This window comes from Epinephelus fuscoguttatus, linkage group LG19 (assembly GCF_011397635.1).
Source record: "Epinephelus fuscoguttatus linkage group LG19, E.fuscoguttatus.final_Chr_v1".
Classification (NCBI taxonomy): Eukaryota; Metazoa; Chordata; class Actinopteri; order Perciformes; family Serranidae; genus Epinephelus; species Epinephelus fuscoguttatus.
In genome coordinates this window covers 4,358,177-4,375,953 of record NC_064770.1, presented here as the reverse complement: position 1 = coordinate 4,375,953, position 17,777 = coordinate 4,358,177, and the positions used below count along the sequence as shown (strand labels likewise).

The window sequence follows — 17,777 nt, the reverse complement described above, 5'->3', positions numbered from 1 at the left end:
ATTACAATATAATGAAAAACTGGTATCATGAGTCTTCTTGCTTGATTCAGTGTTTCCCCTCCATTATATTTGGGGGGCCCTGACCTGACCTGACCTGACATAGTTATTGTTATGGACAGCGTGTCAATGACCATCAACAGACTGAGCACAGTCAAACACACTGCTCACACGGCTGCGCAGCAGCAAGTGCTGTGACACTTACAAATGTTTGCGTAACTGTGCTTGGATGTTGTTTTATGAGGCTCTGGAGGCTTTCAGTTGTCTCTTTGTCTTCAACGTCACTCTGCTTCACTTTCTCTCGCATGCACTCTTCCTACTTTTCTCTGTGCTGTCTCAAGTGTTGATATAGATTGGTCGTGTTGCTGTGGGACATGGCGACTTTAACTTTTAAACTTTTACACAGCACGTCTTCCTGTTCAACATCGCTGTACCTGAATCCAAAGTATCACCATGTAATAGACGTTGCGTTTTTTTCGCCACCAACTCAGCCTGTTCATGGTCGTGCTCATGCTCTCCTTCTGTGCCTATGTTGGTCACTGCTGCATGCCGGGTGGTCACCTGACCATATGTGCTGCACACACCAGGATAGCTTGTGGGCGTAATGTCAGCAAACTCCGCACACGACAGGAGAGGTAGTCACGTTCACAGGCGCACACGTTAACATTTATTTACATTAAACCGCAAATCGCAGCCTTTTATGTGGTTATGTAATCGCACAGCCTGACATCGCGATTGCGATTAATCATGCAGCACTAAGCTGAAGCTAATATGAGGTATTAACTATCTGCGTCAGACAGATGAAGAGGGAATTTTCCCAAGTTACAGCCTTGTTTGTACCAAAGCAAAAAAAACAACAACAAAAAACAAACAAACAAAGACCAAAGTCTTTGTGTTAAAATTCCTCCACTGCAGCTCAACAAGGAAACAGTTTCAGGAAACACAAATAGGCAGTTTAGTAGGGCTGTAGTCAGCCAAAGAAAATCTTGATCAACTTAAGTCGCACATAATCTTCAACTAATCGATTAGTCGTGGGGAAAAAAAAATCTGCACTTATTTTTACTTCTGTGGTGGTGTGTCTGTGTCACTCTGCAGTTATACCTCCAAAACACTAGTCGGTGGTGGAGGACTGTGTTAAGTTCTGTAAAGTTTAGTTCAAATCAAACTTTATTTATATAGTTGATTGAAAACACACATTAAATATGGCTTAATAGAGACAATTTCAAACACAAGTACGCAAATTGGCTTCACTATAAATCGCAGAACTGACAGACAAACACTTGTCTTTATCTGGACACATTTCCCCCACCAATACAACATGCTAATGTTATTAGCACAAGTCTATGGCATTTTACATTGTATAAATTAGCCTAGCGTCTAGCGATCTTTTCCTCTTCTCATATAAAACCAGGGACAACAGCAACATTCAACAAAGGTAGCTACACACAATTTGGCTCCATTACAACTCACAACATTTACCAACAAAGCAACTGTCTTATACTAAACAAGTTTTCCAAGCAAATACAACATGCTAATGTTATTAGCTCCAGCCTATGGCATTTTATACTATAAATTAGCCTAGCAACGAACGGAGGTTTCCTCTGCTCATATGAAGCCAGGATAAATCTCGAAGTATAAATCCCTGATAAATCACACACACGACTTAAAATGCTATTTTAGTGGAGGCGTTACTGTCTTCAGAATTTATTGTTTCTTATCTGTGAAATACAAGTAAATATAAGCTTTGTTTATGGTATCAGAATCATTTTTCTCTGTGTGTTTTTCCTCAGGTTCTGAACCGGGTTCTGGCCTGCGTGACCACGGCAAAGCAGGTTCAGTTCTCTGAGGCAGTTCTCACAGCAGGGAATGAGTGTGTTGGTGTGTTGCTGGCCAGCGTGGAGCCCTGCGGTCAGCTGATGGAGGCTGTCCTAGCCTACGGCCTGGACCAGTTGGACTGCTGCCGGGCTTGTGGCCCAGACTACAATCTGGCAGTGCTCAGCCTAGTCACTCTGGTATGGCTACTTTCAGAGTTTGATCACACCTGCAGTTTGTTTCACTATTTAATTCAAAGAGAATATGATTGTCAAGCAGAGCTCCCCTCCATAAGAATTCCTCTAAAGCCACACAGTTATCAGAGAGCCTTTCCAGACAGAGAGGACCACCAGTAAAGCTTACCATCTCTGTTAAATTTTATTTTCTGGAACATTTGCTTGAAGTCACTGTGGTTATGCATTTGCTTTCAGATTGTTGACCAGATCAACACAAAGCTGCCTGCGTCCTTTGTTGAGAAATTGTTGGCTCCCGACTCCCAGCTGCTGAAGCTGCGCTTTCATCGAGAGAAAGAGGTGTGCGGGTTTGTGTTCCTTCATCAAAAAACTGTATGAGAGTATAACAGGGTTAGATAAAGGCTCATTTGCTAGCACGTAACGCTCTGTTCATGTTTTCAATATGGCAAATACACTACATAGTATGTAGGTACCCAAACATTCCAGCCATATGTCATAGTTTAAGATATGTGAAAAAGCATGAGCATTCATCTACTTCTATATCAGCCTCCAATCTTCTGAGAAAAACTGCAGTGATGTGTTCCCATTCAACCAGAAGACAGTTAGTGAGAACAGCCACTGTGGTTAGCCAATAAGGCCTGGCTCACAGTCTTTGGTCATTTCATCCCGAAGGTGCTGGATGGGGTAGAGGTCAAGGCTTTGTGCAGGACATCCCAGTTCTTCCACGCCACACTAAGACAACCACTTTTCCTTGGAACTGGCTTTGTGCACAGGGACATCATTATGTTGCGGCAAGAAAAGGTTTAATACAAAGCTGAAAGCACACTAGTATCTAGAATATAATCGTATGCTGTAGATGAAGATTTTACTGTATTGGAACTAAGGGGCCCTTACCAGAAAAAAACAGCCGCAGATCACAAGTACACTCTGTTCAAAGAGAAGCATAACAACTGGGGTTTGGTCAGGGTGAGGGCTGCTGTATTTTTGTAGACCATTTCAAGGCCTCTTTTGGCTGTTCAGAAGTTACATTGTCATTTGGCGTAGACTTCTGGTCCATCCACTACCACAAGAAAACGGCATATGAAATGCTAAACTTTAGTCCTCCTTAAACTGAAATACACATGGGAGGAAATGGTAAATTAGTTTTAGGACCTTGCTGCTTAATGGTAGTTGTTCCCTTGACAAGGTACCAACTCAGTGTCAGGAATAAAACTCAACTGCTTCCCTAAAGAAACAAACCAGTACAAAGTGTGAATTGCAGCCGTCAAACAGAAGAACTGGTCACCGTCTGGAAATTCCAGGGTCTGTATTGCTCATTTCATCACCGCTAAGTTTTGCATTTTTTTGAGAATGAGAATGACAAGACACAGCAAACATAAATGCTCCCCCCCCCTCTCTCTCTCTTTCTCTCTCTCTGTAGACTGTGGGCTTGCGATTGTTGGCTTGAACAAGCTTACGTAATGAAATTAGCGCTTCAGACCCTGGATTTTATCGATAGTGATCAGTTCTTTTATTTGATCACTTCAATCCAGTTTTCGTACAGCAGTGGCTGGACCAGAAGTGGAACAACAGTGTTGTTTCCCAAAACCAAAAAACACCTACAAACAGTTTATAGTTGAGTTTAGGTTGGGTAAAATGAAACTGAAACAATATAATGTCCTCAAATGTTTGCTAACCTGTATGTGTGCATGTGTGTGTGCATGGACTCCCTAGGTGATGTCAGCTGTTCATGGTGTGTACCAGGCGCTCCTAAGCCTGAAAAACATTCCAACCCTGGAGGCAGCTTATAAAATGGTACTGGGTGAGATGGCATGTGCCCTGTCCAGCCTATTGGTAACCCTGGAACCCAGTGGCAGGGCCCCAACACCTGGCGTCCCCTGCTCCGGCATCCAGCACCCTGCTTTTGCCTCCCTCACCCTACCCCAGGAGAAGGCTCAGTTCACCCTAATTTTCAACCTCAGCACCCTCACCACCATTGGCAACACAAAGAACTCTCTCATTGGGGTGAGCCTCTTTGTCTTTCTGTACTGGTTATTACTAAATAGCACTCTGATTAATAGTCTGCTGTCATGGCTCACACAAGTAGTACTGGTAAAATTATCTGTTTTGGGTCTAAAGGATTTAATTACCACCAAGTCCTATGGCTGTACCAGCTTCTAACAGGCCACAACATTATCAAAATGCCTTTGTTGCCTCCCAAGAAAAGCACGCAGTCCTTACCTGCTACAGGCCTAACAAAATGTTTTGCAATGTTGCTGAGAGTTGCGCCAGGTTCACACTGGACGAGGAAGCACCCCGATTCGTCAGTTGTCGCATAGCTGGCTATCAGCAGTTGCCTGGCCCTTCACACCAGAAACATATTTCTCCACGCTAGCCAGCAAGTGATTCTGTTCTATGCTCTGTTAAAATCACATGTGGAGCTCTGTCTCTGTCTGCTCGTGTGTGTGTGTGTGTGTGTCTGTGTCTGTGTGTCTCTGTGTGTGTGTGTGTGTGTGTGTGTGTGTGTGTGTGTGTGTGTGAGTGAGTGAGTGAGTGGCTCTGCTTGTCTCTTTCTCTCCTCTTTGTTTAGACACAACTAGGGATGCACTGAAATGAAAATTTGTGGCCGAAGCCGAATAATATTAAACACTTGGCCGAATACCGAGTACCGAATACCAAATATTGTTGTTTAGTTTTTCATTAGTTTTAGTTCATTAGTTTTTGCAGATGAACCCCCTCCAGATTAGTGTTGTCAGGGTACCAATATTGGGACCCACTGTACAATACCAATGAAAATATCATGGTTCTGAGTAGTATCACGATACCACAGTGAAAATGAGGCAGATGTGCCTTTTGTCATTTATAAAAAGATAAATCACTTTTCTATAACACATCACTGATATTTCAATGGAATAAATTACTTATTGACTTATTCATACTTCAAAAACAGCATCAATCAGTAACTATCCTAGTAATAAATAAAATAAGAATCAACCAGCCACCCTCCTCCCCTGACGGTCCCTTCATAAGTAATGAACAGTTCCTAAAGTGCAGTGAGGTTTGTGGGCCGTTACTGCCAGAAAGAGAGAAATGTGAACGGCTCGTTTCTCCTCTGACACATCACATACCTGTGTTCGGCTGGCTCGGCTGTTCAGGTATTTCTGGGCAGTCCACACGCCATGCAGAGGATATTATTGGAGCCGGCTTGTCCGTCGCCCAGTAAGCCGATGGCCGGCGTATTTGACAGGAATACATTACTGTCTGTGTCTGTGACCCTCGTTCAACCCACAATCAGTGGGATTCACCTTTCGTTTCTGCTGGTGGTTGAAATCTGTAGGCTGCTCACACAGCATGCTGAATGATTTAAGCCTATTTTGCTCGCTCAAAACTATTTTTAGTCGCAAATGCGAGTGCCGTGACGGGCAGATCGCCACACTGCCGACATTTCACTCCGCCCATCACGGCTTTGATTGCGTTATCAAAACACGCCACTATTATTCGGCCTTGCTTTTAACTTATTCTACAGAAATGCCGAATGTGTGTTTTTTTGCAATATATTCAGTTACCGAATATTCAGTGCATCCCTAGACACAACTGACAGTTATCATAGTCCGATTATTTATATCATATTTAATAGACACTATACAGTTTACACTGCATTTTAAGTGTGGTTTTTTTTTGCCAGATTTGCTTGCAGACAAAATAGACCAGACACCAAAACTATCGCTGCCGATTGCGAGCTTGCGAGAGCACTCGGCGCTGCGCTGCATCCAGTGTGAACAGCTCAATCAGTTAACACAGGTGCCAAAAGCAAGCGGGCAGCTCTCCACGGAAAACCGGAGTGCTTGGCGGCAAGACTCCAATCTGCAATGATTGGTCAGAGTTTTCTCCTGTCCTGTCTGTCTTCCCCACGTGGAGGCCTCCGACTGATGTAACCGCTCGCGTAACACCACGCCCCACACCCTCCACCCCTGAGTCTGTGAGACAACAAATATACTAGTAACAGGGACGCTTATGGATATAAACTAGTAACAGGGCTACAGCTCTAGGCTAAGAGCTAACCACCATCAAACCAGCTGTTCCCAGTGGCCTTCTGGCAAACGTACGCTCGCTGGACATGAAAATGGATTACATCGGACTGTGGAGATCCACTCACCAAGGAGTTAGGGACTGCTGCGTCCTTGTGTTCACTGAGACATTGATGAATGGTAACATATAAGACGCCGGTGTTGAGCTAACAGGGCTAACACTACACAGAGCAGAAAGGGAGGCTACATCATCTGCTCTGGCAATATACACAAACAATTCATGGTACTCTGATGATCTCCCAGTTCTGCTCTCAGAATGTGGAGTTTTTGACTGTGACATGTTGACCCTTTTCATCTTACTATTGCACTATATGTTCTTTCTTATATGCTGCACAAATAATGGTTTTGTTTTTTGTTTTTATGCGAAATGTCATTTTGTTTTTGTGCTGCACATAAAAATGATAAATAAAGAAGTTCAGTTCATAACGTTATATATACAACACAGCATCCAGTTGCTAATGGCTAACATTAGCCTACTGTAACGAAGCCTCTGAAACATTAATGTTATCTTCCTTGTGTGTTTCCACTTAATAGTAACGTTAACATTACTATCTAACGTTAGCACTGTAACCTTATTCTAAAACTCATCAGTCATCACTGACTCCAGTTGAGTTTTAAAACCCCAGGGTTGTGTTTGACTGTCTTGGTTGGAATGTTACACTCGCTCTCTTCTTCCGTGTATCTAACGTTACCTTGCCAACGCCTGCGTCTATCACAGACGTAATGAGAAAGTAATGGAGGAGGGGGGAGTAGGCCTTTAGAGGGAGGCGGGAGTTGTATTTTTTCTAAGTGCTGTGTGAAATGCAAGAAAGTTAGAGTTGCTTTAAACAAAGGCATATTGTCATGTCATTGTCCTGGTGAAAAGCTTTATTTGTGAAGCAGCATCAGGAAAAGCATACGCTGTTTAATGTGGCCATGTATGTTCATGTTGAATTGTGTTTAATTTGTTTTAGATGTGGGCGTTGTCTCCTACGGTCTTTGCTCTGCTCAGTCACAATTTGATGTTGGTCCACTCTGAGTTAGCTGTCTACTACCCTGCCGTCCAGTATGCTGTCCTCTACACCCTGTACTCCCACTGCACCAGGTAATATACACACCTGCACTGAGAGCAGCAAGCCTGCTATCCACCAAAGCATTCTGACATTTACACACCTATTAGACCAAGTCACCTCAGTTTGTTTAATGTATTGTATAATTTCATTTGCACTTTGTTGCATTTTAAATTGAAATGCAGAACCTTGTAAAAAAAAATATTGAGGCTCGAGTAAGCTGCTAGAGCAGAGGTATTCAACTAAAATTCAAAGAGGTCCAGTTAGAGGAAATTTCCTAAAGCAAAGGTCCGTAACATCATAATGTCTAACTTGTGATATGATTTAGTGTGATAAATATACTGAAGTAGCCTAGTAGTTGTATCAACGTCTGCATGTTATCAACATCTTACTGTCAAATCAAATAAAGAAAGTAAGATTCAAAAACATTTCGACAATATTAATTGTCACTTAACATTGAACAATACAGATATGCATTTAAAAGTAAAATGGAGAAAATAAATGAAATAGTTTTTGAAAAATTGTGCATCTTAAAATATAATGCTTAATTTTTAGAAAAAATAAAATTAAATGTAGCAACAGCTTGAATTTTCCTTTTTCTTGGTGAAATGTTTCACATCTGAAACAGTCTCAACCAATTTTACAATAAACAAATAACTATTGAACAGTTTTACAGTTTCTCTTTCTTTCCCTCTTTTCCCGCTCTCCCCACTTTTCATTGTTCAGTGAGAGGACTGAGCTCAAGCTTTCCTGCCAGGATTTTAAATCTGGGCTGGAATGGTGTCAGGGCCACTCTCATACACATGTGCAGGTGCTCATTGGTGAGCCTGGAATGATATTAAGTTTTTATTATGTCCATTGTGGAGAAAGCTGCCTCGCAGCTGTATGTGGAGCCTCTTGCTCACTCGTGTCTTCCTGTGTTTCTCTCTGTCCCTCGTTCACTCGCGTCTTCCTCTCCGTCTTCTCTCCCTGTCTCCCGCTCACTCGCCTCTCCGTTGTAATACAGTTATCTTTGAGAGTCCTCATGACCTGTCAGAATTTCTTTGCTCCTGTATCATTACATATTTAAATTCAAATTGATCTAGTATATATTTTGGTAACCCTCTGCACAGGCATGTCTTCACGTTTTTACAACATTGTAGGTACTTGTATTTTTCAAGTTTAAATAAATGCAGCGCATAGAAAAAATAACAAAACGTGCATTTTTTTGCCAAAGTTCAGTGTTCAGTGTGAAAGTTCAGAAGTAAGCAGGCTCTGATCACTTTTTTTTTTCCTACCACTGATCCCGCATGCCATATCAGGTGATACACGACTGATACTTATTGTTTGTTTTATTATAGCAGCTGGTATAATGGTGTTTTAGGTCAGTTTGACTGCTTTGTAGTGAGTTGGGATCTCCACCAAGTGGCAGCATAACCTAGGGTAAATGCTGTGCGACTGTACAGTATAAAGAACAACAAAAAATTTATCTTGTTTTTGTTTCTTACTGAGTCAACAACGTGCTTTTACTTAGTCCAGTCAGTCAACAGAGCAGAACAAAAAACGAATGCAACAAGTAACATACATAATTATCACAACACCTGCAATGTAATCTTTCTCCCCCTGCTCATGCACTGTGTGCAGGCAGTCACTGTGTGGATGTGTAGCTGCAGCAGTGAAAATTGAGTTGTAGGCTGTTGTTGAGGTTATTAGCAAAACAGGGTAAAACGGTTAAACAAACACACCTCCGTGCAGCCTTAGGAAGAGAAAAGTGGCAGTGTGCCTCGCTGTGCTCACTTAAACCGTCCTCTTGATAAACTCAGAGGCAGCAGAGTTGTTGTTTCATGGCTGTGCTGTTTAGCTATCTGAGGCTCATTCTAAGCCTAAACTAGTATGCTGAACAGCAGCAGCTGCTCGTATAATGCAGACAACAGGACTGTAATTACACATGCGTCCAAAAAATTGATTTGTGATTTGCTTTGGATTTGATTGTGGAGTCATAAAGTCTTGCAGTGACTTGGTTGACAGACATGACAGACTACGCGTTTGTCCATGACCATTCATCGCTGGTCATCTTTCACAACGTGCATGATGTCATCAGATTATTTTTGTCCTATCTTTATTATTATTACCATTATTTCAGTCACTATGGCTGTTCATGTCCCAGCCAAAATGTTATTATAGTAACACATAAAGAGCCATCAGATGGCAGGAGATATATTTGAAGTACTGCATGCAAACTATGGAAGTCACTGAATCCTCCACAAGTTTCTGCAGATGTTTCACAATAAAAGCCTTTTTATAAAATGAAGGGATTCTCTCAACTGAAATGATAAGAGGCTTTTCATTTTCAACAGGAACAATAAGTGTTGAGTTTGAAATGATGGCATGATGCAATAACTTTAACAGGATAAATGGGAGCGTATTAAAAATAAAAAAATACACAGGGATAATAAATAAAGGGAGAAGTGACAGAAGACAAAAAGAAAATCAAACACGCTAGACTTTCTGTCAGGGGCATCCCACGCGTGGCTTCTGTTGTCGTCTACTATGACACATTAAACAAGATATAACAATGGATTATCACATACGACACTCACTGTCATTCACAATCTGAGCCAATGCCGCATCAGGCTGTAATCAGGTTGATATGGTGTAGTTTGAACCCAGCATTATACGTGGCAGTAAATGAACAGATAGTCAGAGCAAAGTATTGTTTGTCCCTGGGACATCTGTCCAGCTGAGCAGCTGTTCCCAGCTGTTTTTTTTTTTTTTTTTTTTTAGTTACAATGCTACAGTAGTTGTGATTACATGTTAATTAATTGTAAGGTATGTCCAGCACATCTAGTCAGATCTTATTAATGTCTTCTAGTGAGGGTGGAGGTGGTGCAGCTGTTCGCTGTGTGTAATACTTTGGATTTTGTTGGGCCAGTTGTTAAATAGCTACAGATGGGAGCTCTGCAGTCAATATTTTTTAAGTGTTTACCTGATCTGTCCTTTAAACTCCTAATATAGCCTACTCTGATTTTGCGTTGAACAGAGGTCATACCAGTGATTAAATCAGTTTTCTAATGGAAAAATGATATTTCATAAATTTGTAATGATTATGATAATGATTCATCAAGAACCAGATGCTTTGTCCCGTATGATGTCAGAACTTTTAATGGGTCAGATTCAAAATCCAGATTTAATTAAATGGGCTGAATAACAGTAAAATGTTAAAGCTGTTGCTGCTCTGGGGTTGTTGTCATTAATTGTCCTTGTATCTCTTCTGTTTGCCCAGACATGATCATTTCATCTCATCCAGCCTGTCATCCTCTCCCTCCCTGTTTGATGGCGCTGTCATCAGCACTGTGACCACAGCGACGAAGAAACATTTTAGCACACTGCTAAGTCTTCTTGGAGGTTTGCTGGCAAAGGAGCACCTCTACCCCGAGACCAGGTTAGTCATTATGCCAGTTTACATGACAGATAGGTAAAACTACCGTTCTTAACAGTTACATTATCAGTACTTACATAGCTTCATCATTGCACAGCAACAGATTCTCCACTCTGAGTCATGGCACCATCAATACTACTTTTATCATTCTTGCACACCTGTTTTACACGTTTAAGCCTTCAAAAATGATACATAGTTGGTTTTAATCCCTTTGTGCAGGAAAAATGAGGAGAAATAATTAAAAATGAATTGATCATGAGCTTGGAAAAAATTATTTTAAAATCTTGGTAACATTGGCAAGCATGAAAGTTGACCGAAAGATTGACATAATAGTAGAATGTTTGACAAAATGTCTCAGACACTAGTACTTTTTTAGATATATTGAAGGGTAACTTTGGTTCGTTTGTTAACTTGTGCCCTAATTTCCATGTTTTTGTGTGTTAGTGACTAATTGGAACAGTCATTTTTTAAATTGCAAAACAGGCTGCAGTGTAATCTCTACAGGCAATTTAGCGTGATCACTTTCTGTCTACGAAGAGATTTTGCCACTGACGGGTTCACACTGTAACTAATTATCTGACAAACTTTGGAAAAGCACTGACCTTCAGATGTCAATCACTTTGTTTAAGAGTAAGATGCTTTTTGTTTAAACAGAAACTGTCCCTTAATTGTCATTGCCAAACACACCAGACACCATTTTGATAAACAGTAATTTAAGCATGTACAGAGCCAGGATATTCATATTCACATCTGACTGGGTGAATTAAGGGTTTATTTGAACCAAACCAGAGTTGGTGATTGTTGAAACAGTGGAGAGACCAGCCAGTGATAACGTTGCTGTTAATCCAAATCTTATGTATTTGGTGATGGCAATGTCTGGGCTGCTTCTGGTGGAACAGAAAGAATCTTAATCTTTAACAAAGAGGTCGACCTCCATATGGATCCTCTCCGTAATGTTGGCTGACACTTAGAATAGCAACCTGAGCCTGTCAGTGGCAACACGATCACTTTTAGTGCATGTAAATTGTACATTGTACATTGTAGCCTGTTTTGCTGCTGCTGCTGGCTGCAGGGGTTTCACTCAGTGCTGGACCAATTTCAAAAACTCTTGCTTAGACACAAAAACATGGTAAAACACAGAAGTTAATAGGGATGTCCCAATCACATTTTTTTGCATCCGATCTAATACCGAGTCCTTTATTTTGAAACCGAGTCCGATACCGATCCAATACTTTGCAAAGCATTAAGAAAGAAAAAGAAAAAAAAGAATTGCATCCAAGTTGTCCCATAAGATTTGGTTTTTATTTAAATAGTATCCAAAAAGCTTATCGGTGGTTCAGCAGCACAAAATTAAAACAAATTCAATATCTTCTTCTTGTCTTCAACAAACAAAATAGGCCTATTTCTTTTGTAGCAGTTTGACACATGAAACAAATATCTTTCTTTTACTCAGTCAAACCCCACAAAGAAACCATAAAACAGGTCCCTTAACACCAATATTAAATTGTTTTTACCTGGATTCTGTAGAACAAAAGAATTATACTCAATTTCCAAAAATTCAAATACAACTGTAATCAGTTTCAAGAAAGTATATATTTTTTTCACCAAAGAAAAGAAATGCTCCGCTCTGTTCAGTCAGTTCAATCCAGTTCAAACAAACAACTCCACTCCGGGATTTCCAAATAACATTATCACAGTTCAAGTCAATTCAATCCACACAGTTCGCTGAACAACAGAAAACTCCACCCCAGGTTTTCTTGTAAACAAGGAAGTAAAGAAAATCCACTGTTGGCTCTGACTCAGTTCAGTTTCAAAACAATAAATCAACCCGGCCCAAAGGTTCCAAATAAGGAATAATGAAACGAAAAGTAACCCCCGGCCTTTGCCAGCTCACGGGACCGTGGGTGAATGCCGTAACACTCCGGCGTTGTTTCGGGCGTGGAGGCTCCGTAGGATCCCTTAGTATCCGTGGCAGGGAATCTGAGGTGAGGCCAGTGGCCGGATGGATGATATTCCACAGGGAATCGCACCTATTTTGCAGACTTTGAGTGGTGTAAAATGCTGTGGACCGAATACGCAGAGGACTTCTGGCTCATTTCACACTCGCCGGCGTCTCTCACCATACTGCCAGGAGAGGCATAATGTGGGGGCCTGTGTACCTGGGCTCAGCTGATCGAGCCATCCCACTGGCTGATAGCACCGGAGGTTGTGTCTGGAGGTGAGCAGGCCATCAGCTGATAAGCACTGTCTTATAAAAAAAAAATATATTTATAAAATATGCAGGATCGCCACACTTTATACATTGGAAAGTGGAAGCAACAATGAACAACATAGATGAAAAACCTGGCCATTTTTGGTGTTTTGATTCCTGCGATCTTTTATTAGCGATTCCAGTTTTGTATAAATAACGTGATCGGCGCCGATCGGGACATCCCTAGAAGTTAAGCCTTTAAATTGAGACAAAACACCAAGTCAGCCAGCCAACAAGCTCCTAAAAAGTAAATAATGTTTGTGTGACTGGTAGCTATTTAACCCTGGGAAAAGTGAAAACCACATTTCAGCAGGACCCTAACATGACTGAATACAATTGCTATGATGTTTGTGTTGGTCTGTCAGGAGGCTGCTGCTGACCTGGGCTCAGGAGATCTCTGTGCTGATGAAGAAGTCAGACACCTACAGCCCTCTTTTCTCCCTGCCTTCCTTCAACAAGTTCTGCAGGGGCCTGCTGGCTAACGGTGAGCCCAATATGTTCAGCATTTCCAACACCTTTTCCACAAGCTGACCGGCTGAGTTATTGTCATTTATTGTTGAATGTTTTTCCTCCTTGTTTCTCTTGACAGGTCTGAATGAAGATCAGAGTATCTGCCTTCAGACGTGCCACAGCTTACAGGTCCTCTCTTCATCTCTGTCCACTGAGCTGCTGCAGAGGTGAACATCGTACTCTCACACACAAGCTCAAACTGCTTACAGGCAGTAAGAAAGTAAATTGGATCTGTAAAGTAGGCATGCTTTCTTACTGCTCTGTACTTTCCAATAGGTGTATGGATGTGTCCAGAGTCCAGTTGGTCCACTCAGCAGTGAGGGTGAGGCAGGCCTACGGCAAGCTGCTCAGGACAATTCCTCTGGATGTGGCTTTAAGGTAAGAATTATCGTACCTTTTGAGAGCATCTGCAGTAAAATCAAATCTGTTTGACATCTTTTCTGTGTAATATTCACAACTGGGAGTCAAGTCAGTTGAATTGAAAGTTCAAACTGAAGGAAGTACTCACTTTCTGAAGAAAGTCGATCTTCCCTTGTGTTTAATCTCTCCAATTATTAGTAGAATTATGCTGGTTTAACACAGTGCTGATGTCAGTTAGAAAAGTGCACTCACTAGAGTGCCGCTCTTCACCAGGCAGCCACATTCCAGCCACGACATGGCCGACTGAGCTAATCACAGCCACTTCAGACAATTGCTGTATTTCAAGTAGGTGCGCTGCAACATGTTTCGGAAGATACAATGTAGTTATGAGGGTGTATGTATTTTTAATAGCTAAAACACAGCCACAAATATTTGATCTATGCTGTTCATAACTGGACTTTTAAGGGTATTAAAGGGATAGTGCACCCAAAAATGAAAATTCAGTCAAGTTTTAGAGTCCTCACATCCCTTGCGGAGATCGGCGGGGGGAGCGGCTAGCACACCTAATGGCAGACAGCGCCCCAGACTAACGTCCAAGAACACAAAATTGAAACCACAAAATATCTCCAACATGATCATCCGTAGTGAGCCAAGTGTCCTGAAGCCCCGACATAAAAAGTTGTTTGGAAAAACGTCATATGAACTCTGTTTTTAGCCTCACTGTAGCCTGTAGCTCTGACTGCTTCTCTGTGCTCCGCGGTCACGTGTGCGCGCCTGCGCAAGACCAGCGAAAGCATGAGCTTTGCTCACCCGTGTTTACATCACATGACACGTGCACCGCAGGGGGAGACAAACAGTAACCACAGTAGCTAAAAGATAATTTGCACTACGGTCTTTTAGCAAAGGACAGCCCAACATGTCTGAAGACTTTGAAATTGAGGAGGAACAGCATTTCTTTGTTGAGCCGTATTTGTTTGAGCCCGAGTATACAGACGCGGAACTCAGGCAACTGGACGAGGTAGCACTACAGCTCATGAGCCTTAGCCAGCCACAGAATACCGGAGTCGAGCACTGGAAACCTGGTGGTGTAGTTGTTTCAAATGCAAAGCAATGCCAACGGATGAGGAAAGTCTTTGCTGCTCAGACTGGGAATTGGCGATGCCTGCACTTGAGAATCTGGACATCAGTACTGACGAGACTGCTGCTCTTCAGAGACCATGCATCGCCGATCACCCTGAGCGTGCGCACATGACCGCGGAGCACAGAGAAGCAGTCAGAGCTACAGGCTACAGTGAGGCTAAAAACAGAGTCCATATGACGTTTTCGAAACAACTTTTTATGTCGGGGCTTCAGCACACTTGGATCACTATGGATGAGCATGTTGGAGATATTTTGTGGTTTCAATTTTGTGTTCTTGGACGTTAGTCTGCCATTAGGTGTGCTAGCCGCTGCCCCCGCCGATCTCCGCAAGGGATGTGAGGACTCTAAAACTTCACCAGGGCCTCCATCAGCATATGGGTGAGTAGATATTGGCTGAATTTTCATTTTTGGGTGCACTATTCCTTTAACTTGTGTTGTAGGTGACAACAAAGTAGGAAATAACAGCAGTATACAAAGTAATTGCCTTGAATTGCTGTTGTCTCTGAAATGTGCTATATTAATAAACTTGACAAAAAAAAAGACAAAAAAGAAATCATTACTATGTAGCCTGCTTACTTACTTACTTACGGTAGAAGCACAAATCTTTTTTGAAATTTATTTTATTTAACCTTTATTCAGCCAGGAAGTCCCATTGAGATGAAAATCTCTTTCATGAGAGAGACCTGGTCAAAGTAGCAGCCAATCAAAACACATTTAAAATGCAAAAAATTCAACATATAATACAAAAATCCACAATAAAACAACAGCTATTCAAACATAGTGGACTCTCAAGAAAAACAAGCACGTCTCTGTCACCACATTCTTTGTGATGCCCTTAAATTTATTGATGGATATAAGTGTTTCTAATTTTATATCTTTATATATATAGATGGTTCCATGTCCAAGGTGCAGAGTAGGAAAATGCAGTTTTCCCCAGATCTGTTAAAACCCGGGGTACATTGAAAAGCAACTACCAGAGCTGACAAACACAAGGGTGCAGAGTTAGGCCGGAAATTTGCCCAAAATTGCTTTATAGATAAAAATCTCAAGGAAAAATGACCAAATCCGCAAAATCTACAACCACTGAGCGGGCAAACTGCTCTGCTTCTGAAACACTCCCACTGTGGTATGATGCCATGTGGTGGATGGAATAAAACTGGCTCACAACCATGGCAGTGGGAACGCTGTGCAGCTGTACCCGGAGGAATTGTCCCTCCCACCTCCCTTACAGTCACAGTGGTGGCAAAGATAACAAAAATGGACATTATTCTTCTTGTATTGTGCCTGACTTTCGTGGAATGTAACATATCAGGTTTGGAATTAATCTGCAGATGTCTGCAAAATGTGGCCTGCAACAGTAGGCAAGGCTCGTCTTTTTTCAGCCGAGCCAGTTCCTGGAAAACTTGAAGCCCTTACGGCTGGTTAAGAGGAGTGAGGAGTCAGCTGTTAATGAAGGAATAAAACAGTCAGTAAAACAGGTTTTTCAGCAGTTGTGAATCACTGCAACCACGAGAGGTCCTTGAGCATAGAGTCGTAAATGTGCACACAAAATATTAGGCTTATCGGTCTAGTAGTTGTGAGATTAGCTGCAGACAAAAAGATACACACATTCAGACACGGGACCAAACACATGACCCTCTACAGGCTTACACATAGTTGAGATAATGAATTTATCCACAGTTGGGTGTATGCCTTATTAATTGTGTGTGATTTTTGTCTGTCCACAGTAACCACAGCCACCCTGAGTTGAGGGAGATCTCACTGGCCATCCGCCACCACATGAGCCGAGCACCAAGCAGCACCTTCCACCCTCAGGATTTCAGTGACCTCATCAGCTTCATCTTATATGGAGTACTGCACCGTGGAGGGTATATGTCACGGTGACAGAGCCATCAACTGCAGACATTCTCAACAAACTCTTTTACCAGGCTTTGCTCAGATACAGCAAGGGTCAGACCACTTTGTATGGCGAGTGTTCATGCGTTTCTCTCTGGCAGAAAAGCACTGGCAAGGCTTAGAGGACATCAGTACCTCTCTGAAAAGTTCAGAGATTTTCAACCATAAGCAAGCAGAGCGGACACACAAAAACATCGTAGTGCTCTGAAAAAAGACGCAAGGTGCAGTCTAGCTGGCCTTTACAGCTGCATACACTCTCTCCTCATTGTGAACAATTGAAAAGAGATGCTGGTGCCCAGAAAAAAACACTATATGGACACTCAGCACAGAGCGTGATTGGGTTTGACAAATTGTAAGGCTTTGTTAACTTTTAGTGAAATGAATGCAAAGTGAACTTAGTTCCTAGCAAACAATAATACTAGTTCTTCCATTTTCTACTGTTACACAAATTGTTAGAAGAGAATGGAGCAGAGTGGAGGTGGAGGGGATATTTAAGATGCTCCATTATAGGTTTTTCCCTACAATCAAAACAATAATTTTTAAAAATTATGGCAGGATGCAAATGCCAGCTTATTTTCTACTGCTTTTTACTTAATTTTTCATTGTTAATTATACTTCTGGGACACGGCTGTTTCTGAATATCTCCGTTAGGGATTCCAGCGAGTCCGTCTGCAGATGAATGTTGTCCTTTGAGCCACGGAGCTGGTTGGTGTGCAGAATGTTTTTAATGCTGAGCTCCACATTTCTCTATCCACAGTAAGGATCCCTGGCTGGAGCGTCTGTACTACAGTTGCCAACGGCTGGAGAAACGGGACGGCCGAGGGAGTGCAGATGGCAGCAGGCCGGGTGTAGTTCCACGGGTGCTGTTGAAAACTGAGGCGGTGCTGTGGCAGTGGGCAGTGTGGGAGGCCGCACAGTTTACTGTATTGTCCAAACTCCGAACACCGCTGGGCCGAGCTCAGGACACCTTCCAGACCATTGAGGGTAAAGAGACGAGATCATGTCTGTCTTCACACTGACTGGAACTCCATTTAGTTTTCAAGCCTTTTTGCACTTCTGGCTGCTATGACAGGTTTTTATAAA

General features: G+C 42.1%; 1 protein-coding gene across 2 annotated transcripts in view; it reads left to right on the top strand.

The window, feature by feature from the left end:
- Positions 1–17,777, top strand: part of smg1 (SMG1 nonsense mediated mRNA decay associated PI3K related kinase) — an 82,696-nt gene that overhangs the window by 17,569 nt on the left and 47,350 nt on the right. For both annotated transcript variants that reach the window (XM_049560175.1, XM_049560174.1), the window contains exons 11-20: positions 1,788–2,009; positions 2,241–2,342; positions 3,717–4,007; positions 7,024–7,154; positions 10,382–10,540; positions 13,154–13,272; positions 13,378–13,465; positions 13,575–13,676; positions 16,526–16,666; positions 17,452–17,678. In XM_049560175.1, the coding sequence (XP_049416132.1) occupies positions 1,788–2,009; positions 2,241–2,342; positions 3,717–4,007; positions 7,024–7,154; positions 10,382–10,540; positions 13,154–13,272; positions 13,378–13,465; positions 13,575–13,676; positions 16,526–16,666; positions 17,452–17,678 (1,582 nt within the window). The remainder of the gene's footprint in view (positions 1–1,787; positions 2,010–2,240; positions 2,343–3,716; positions 4,008–7,023; positions 7,155–10,381; positions 10,541–13,153; positions 13,273–13,377; positions 13,466–13,574; positions 13,677–16,525; positions 16,667–17,451; positions 17,679–17,777) is intronic.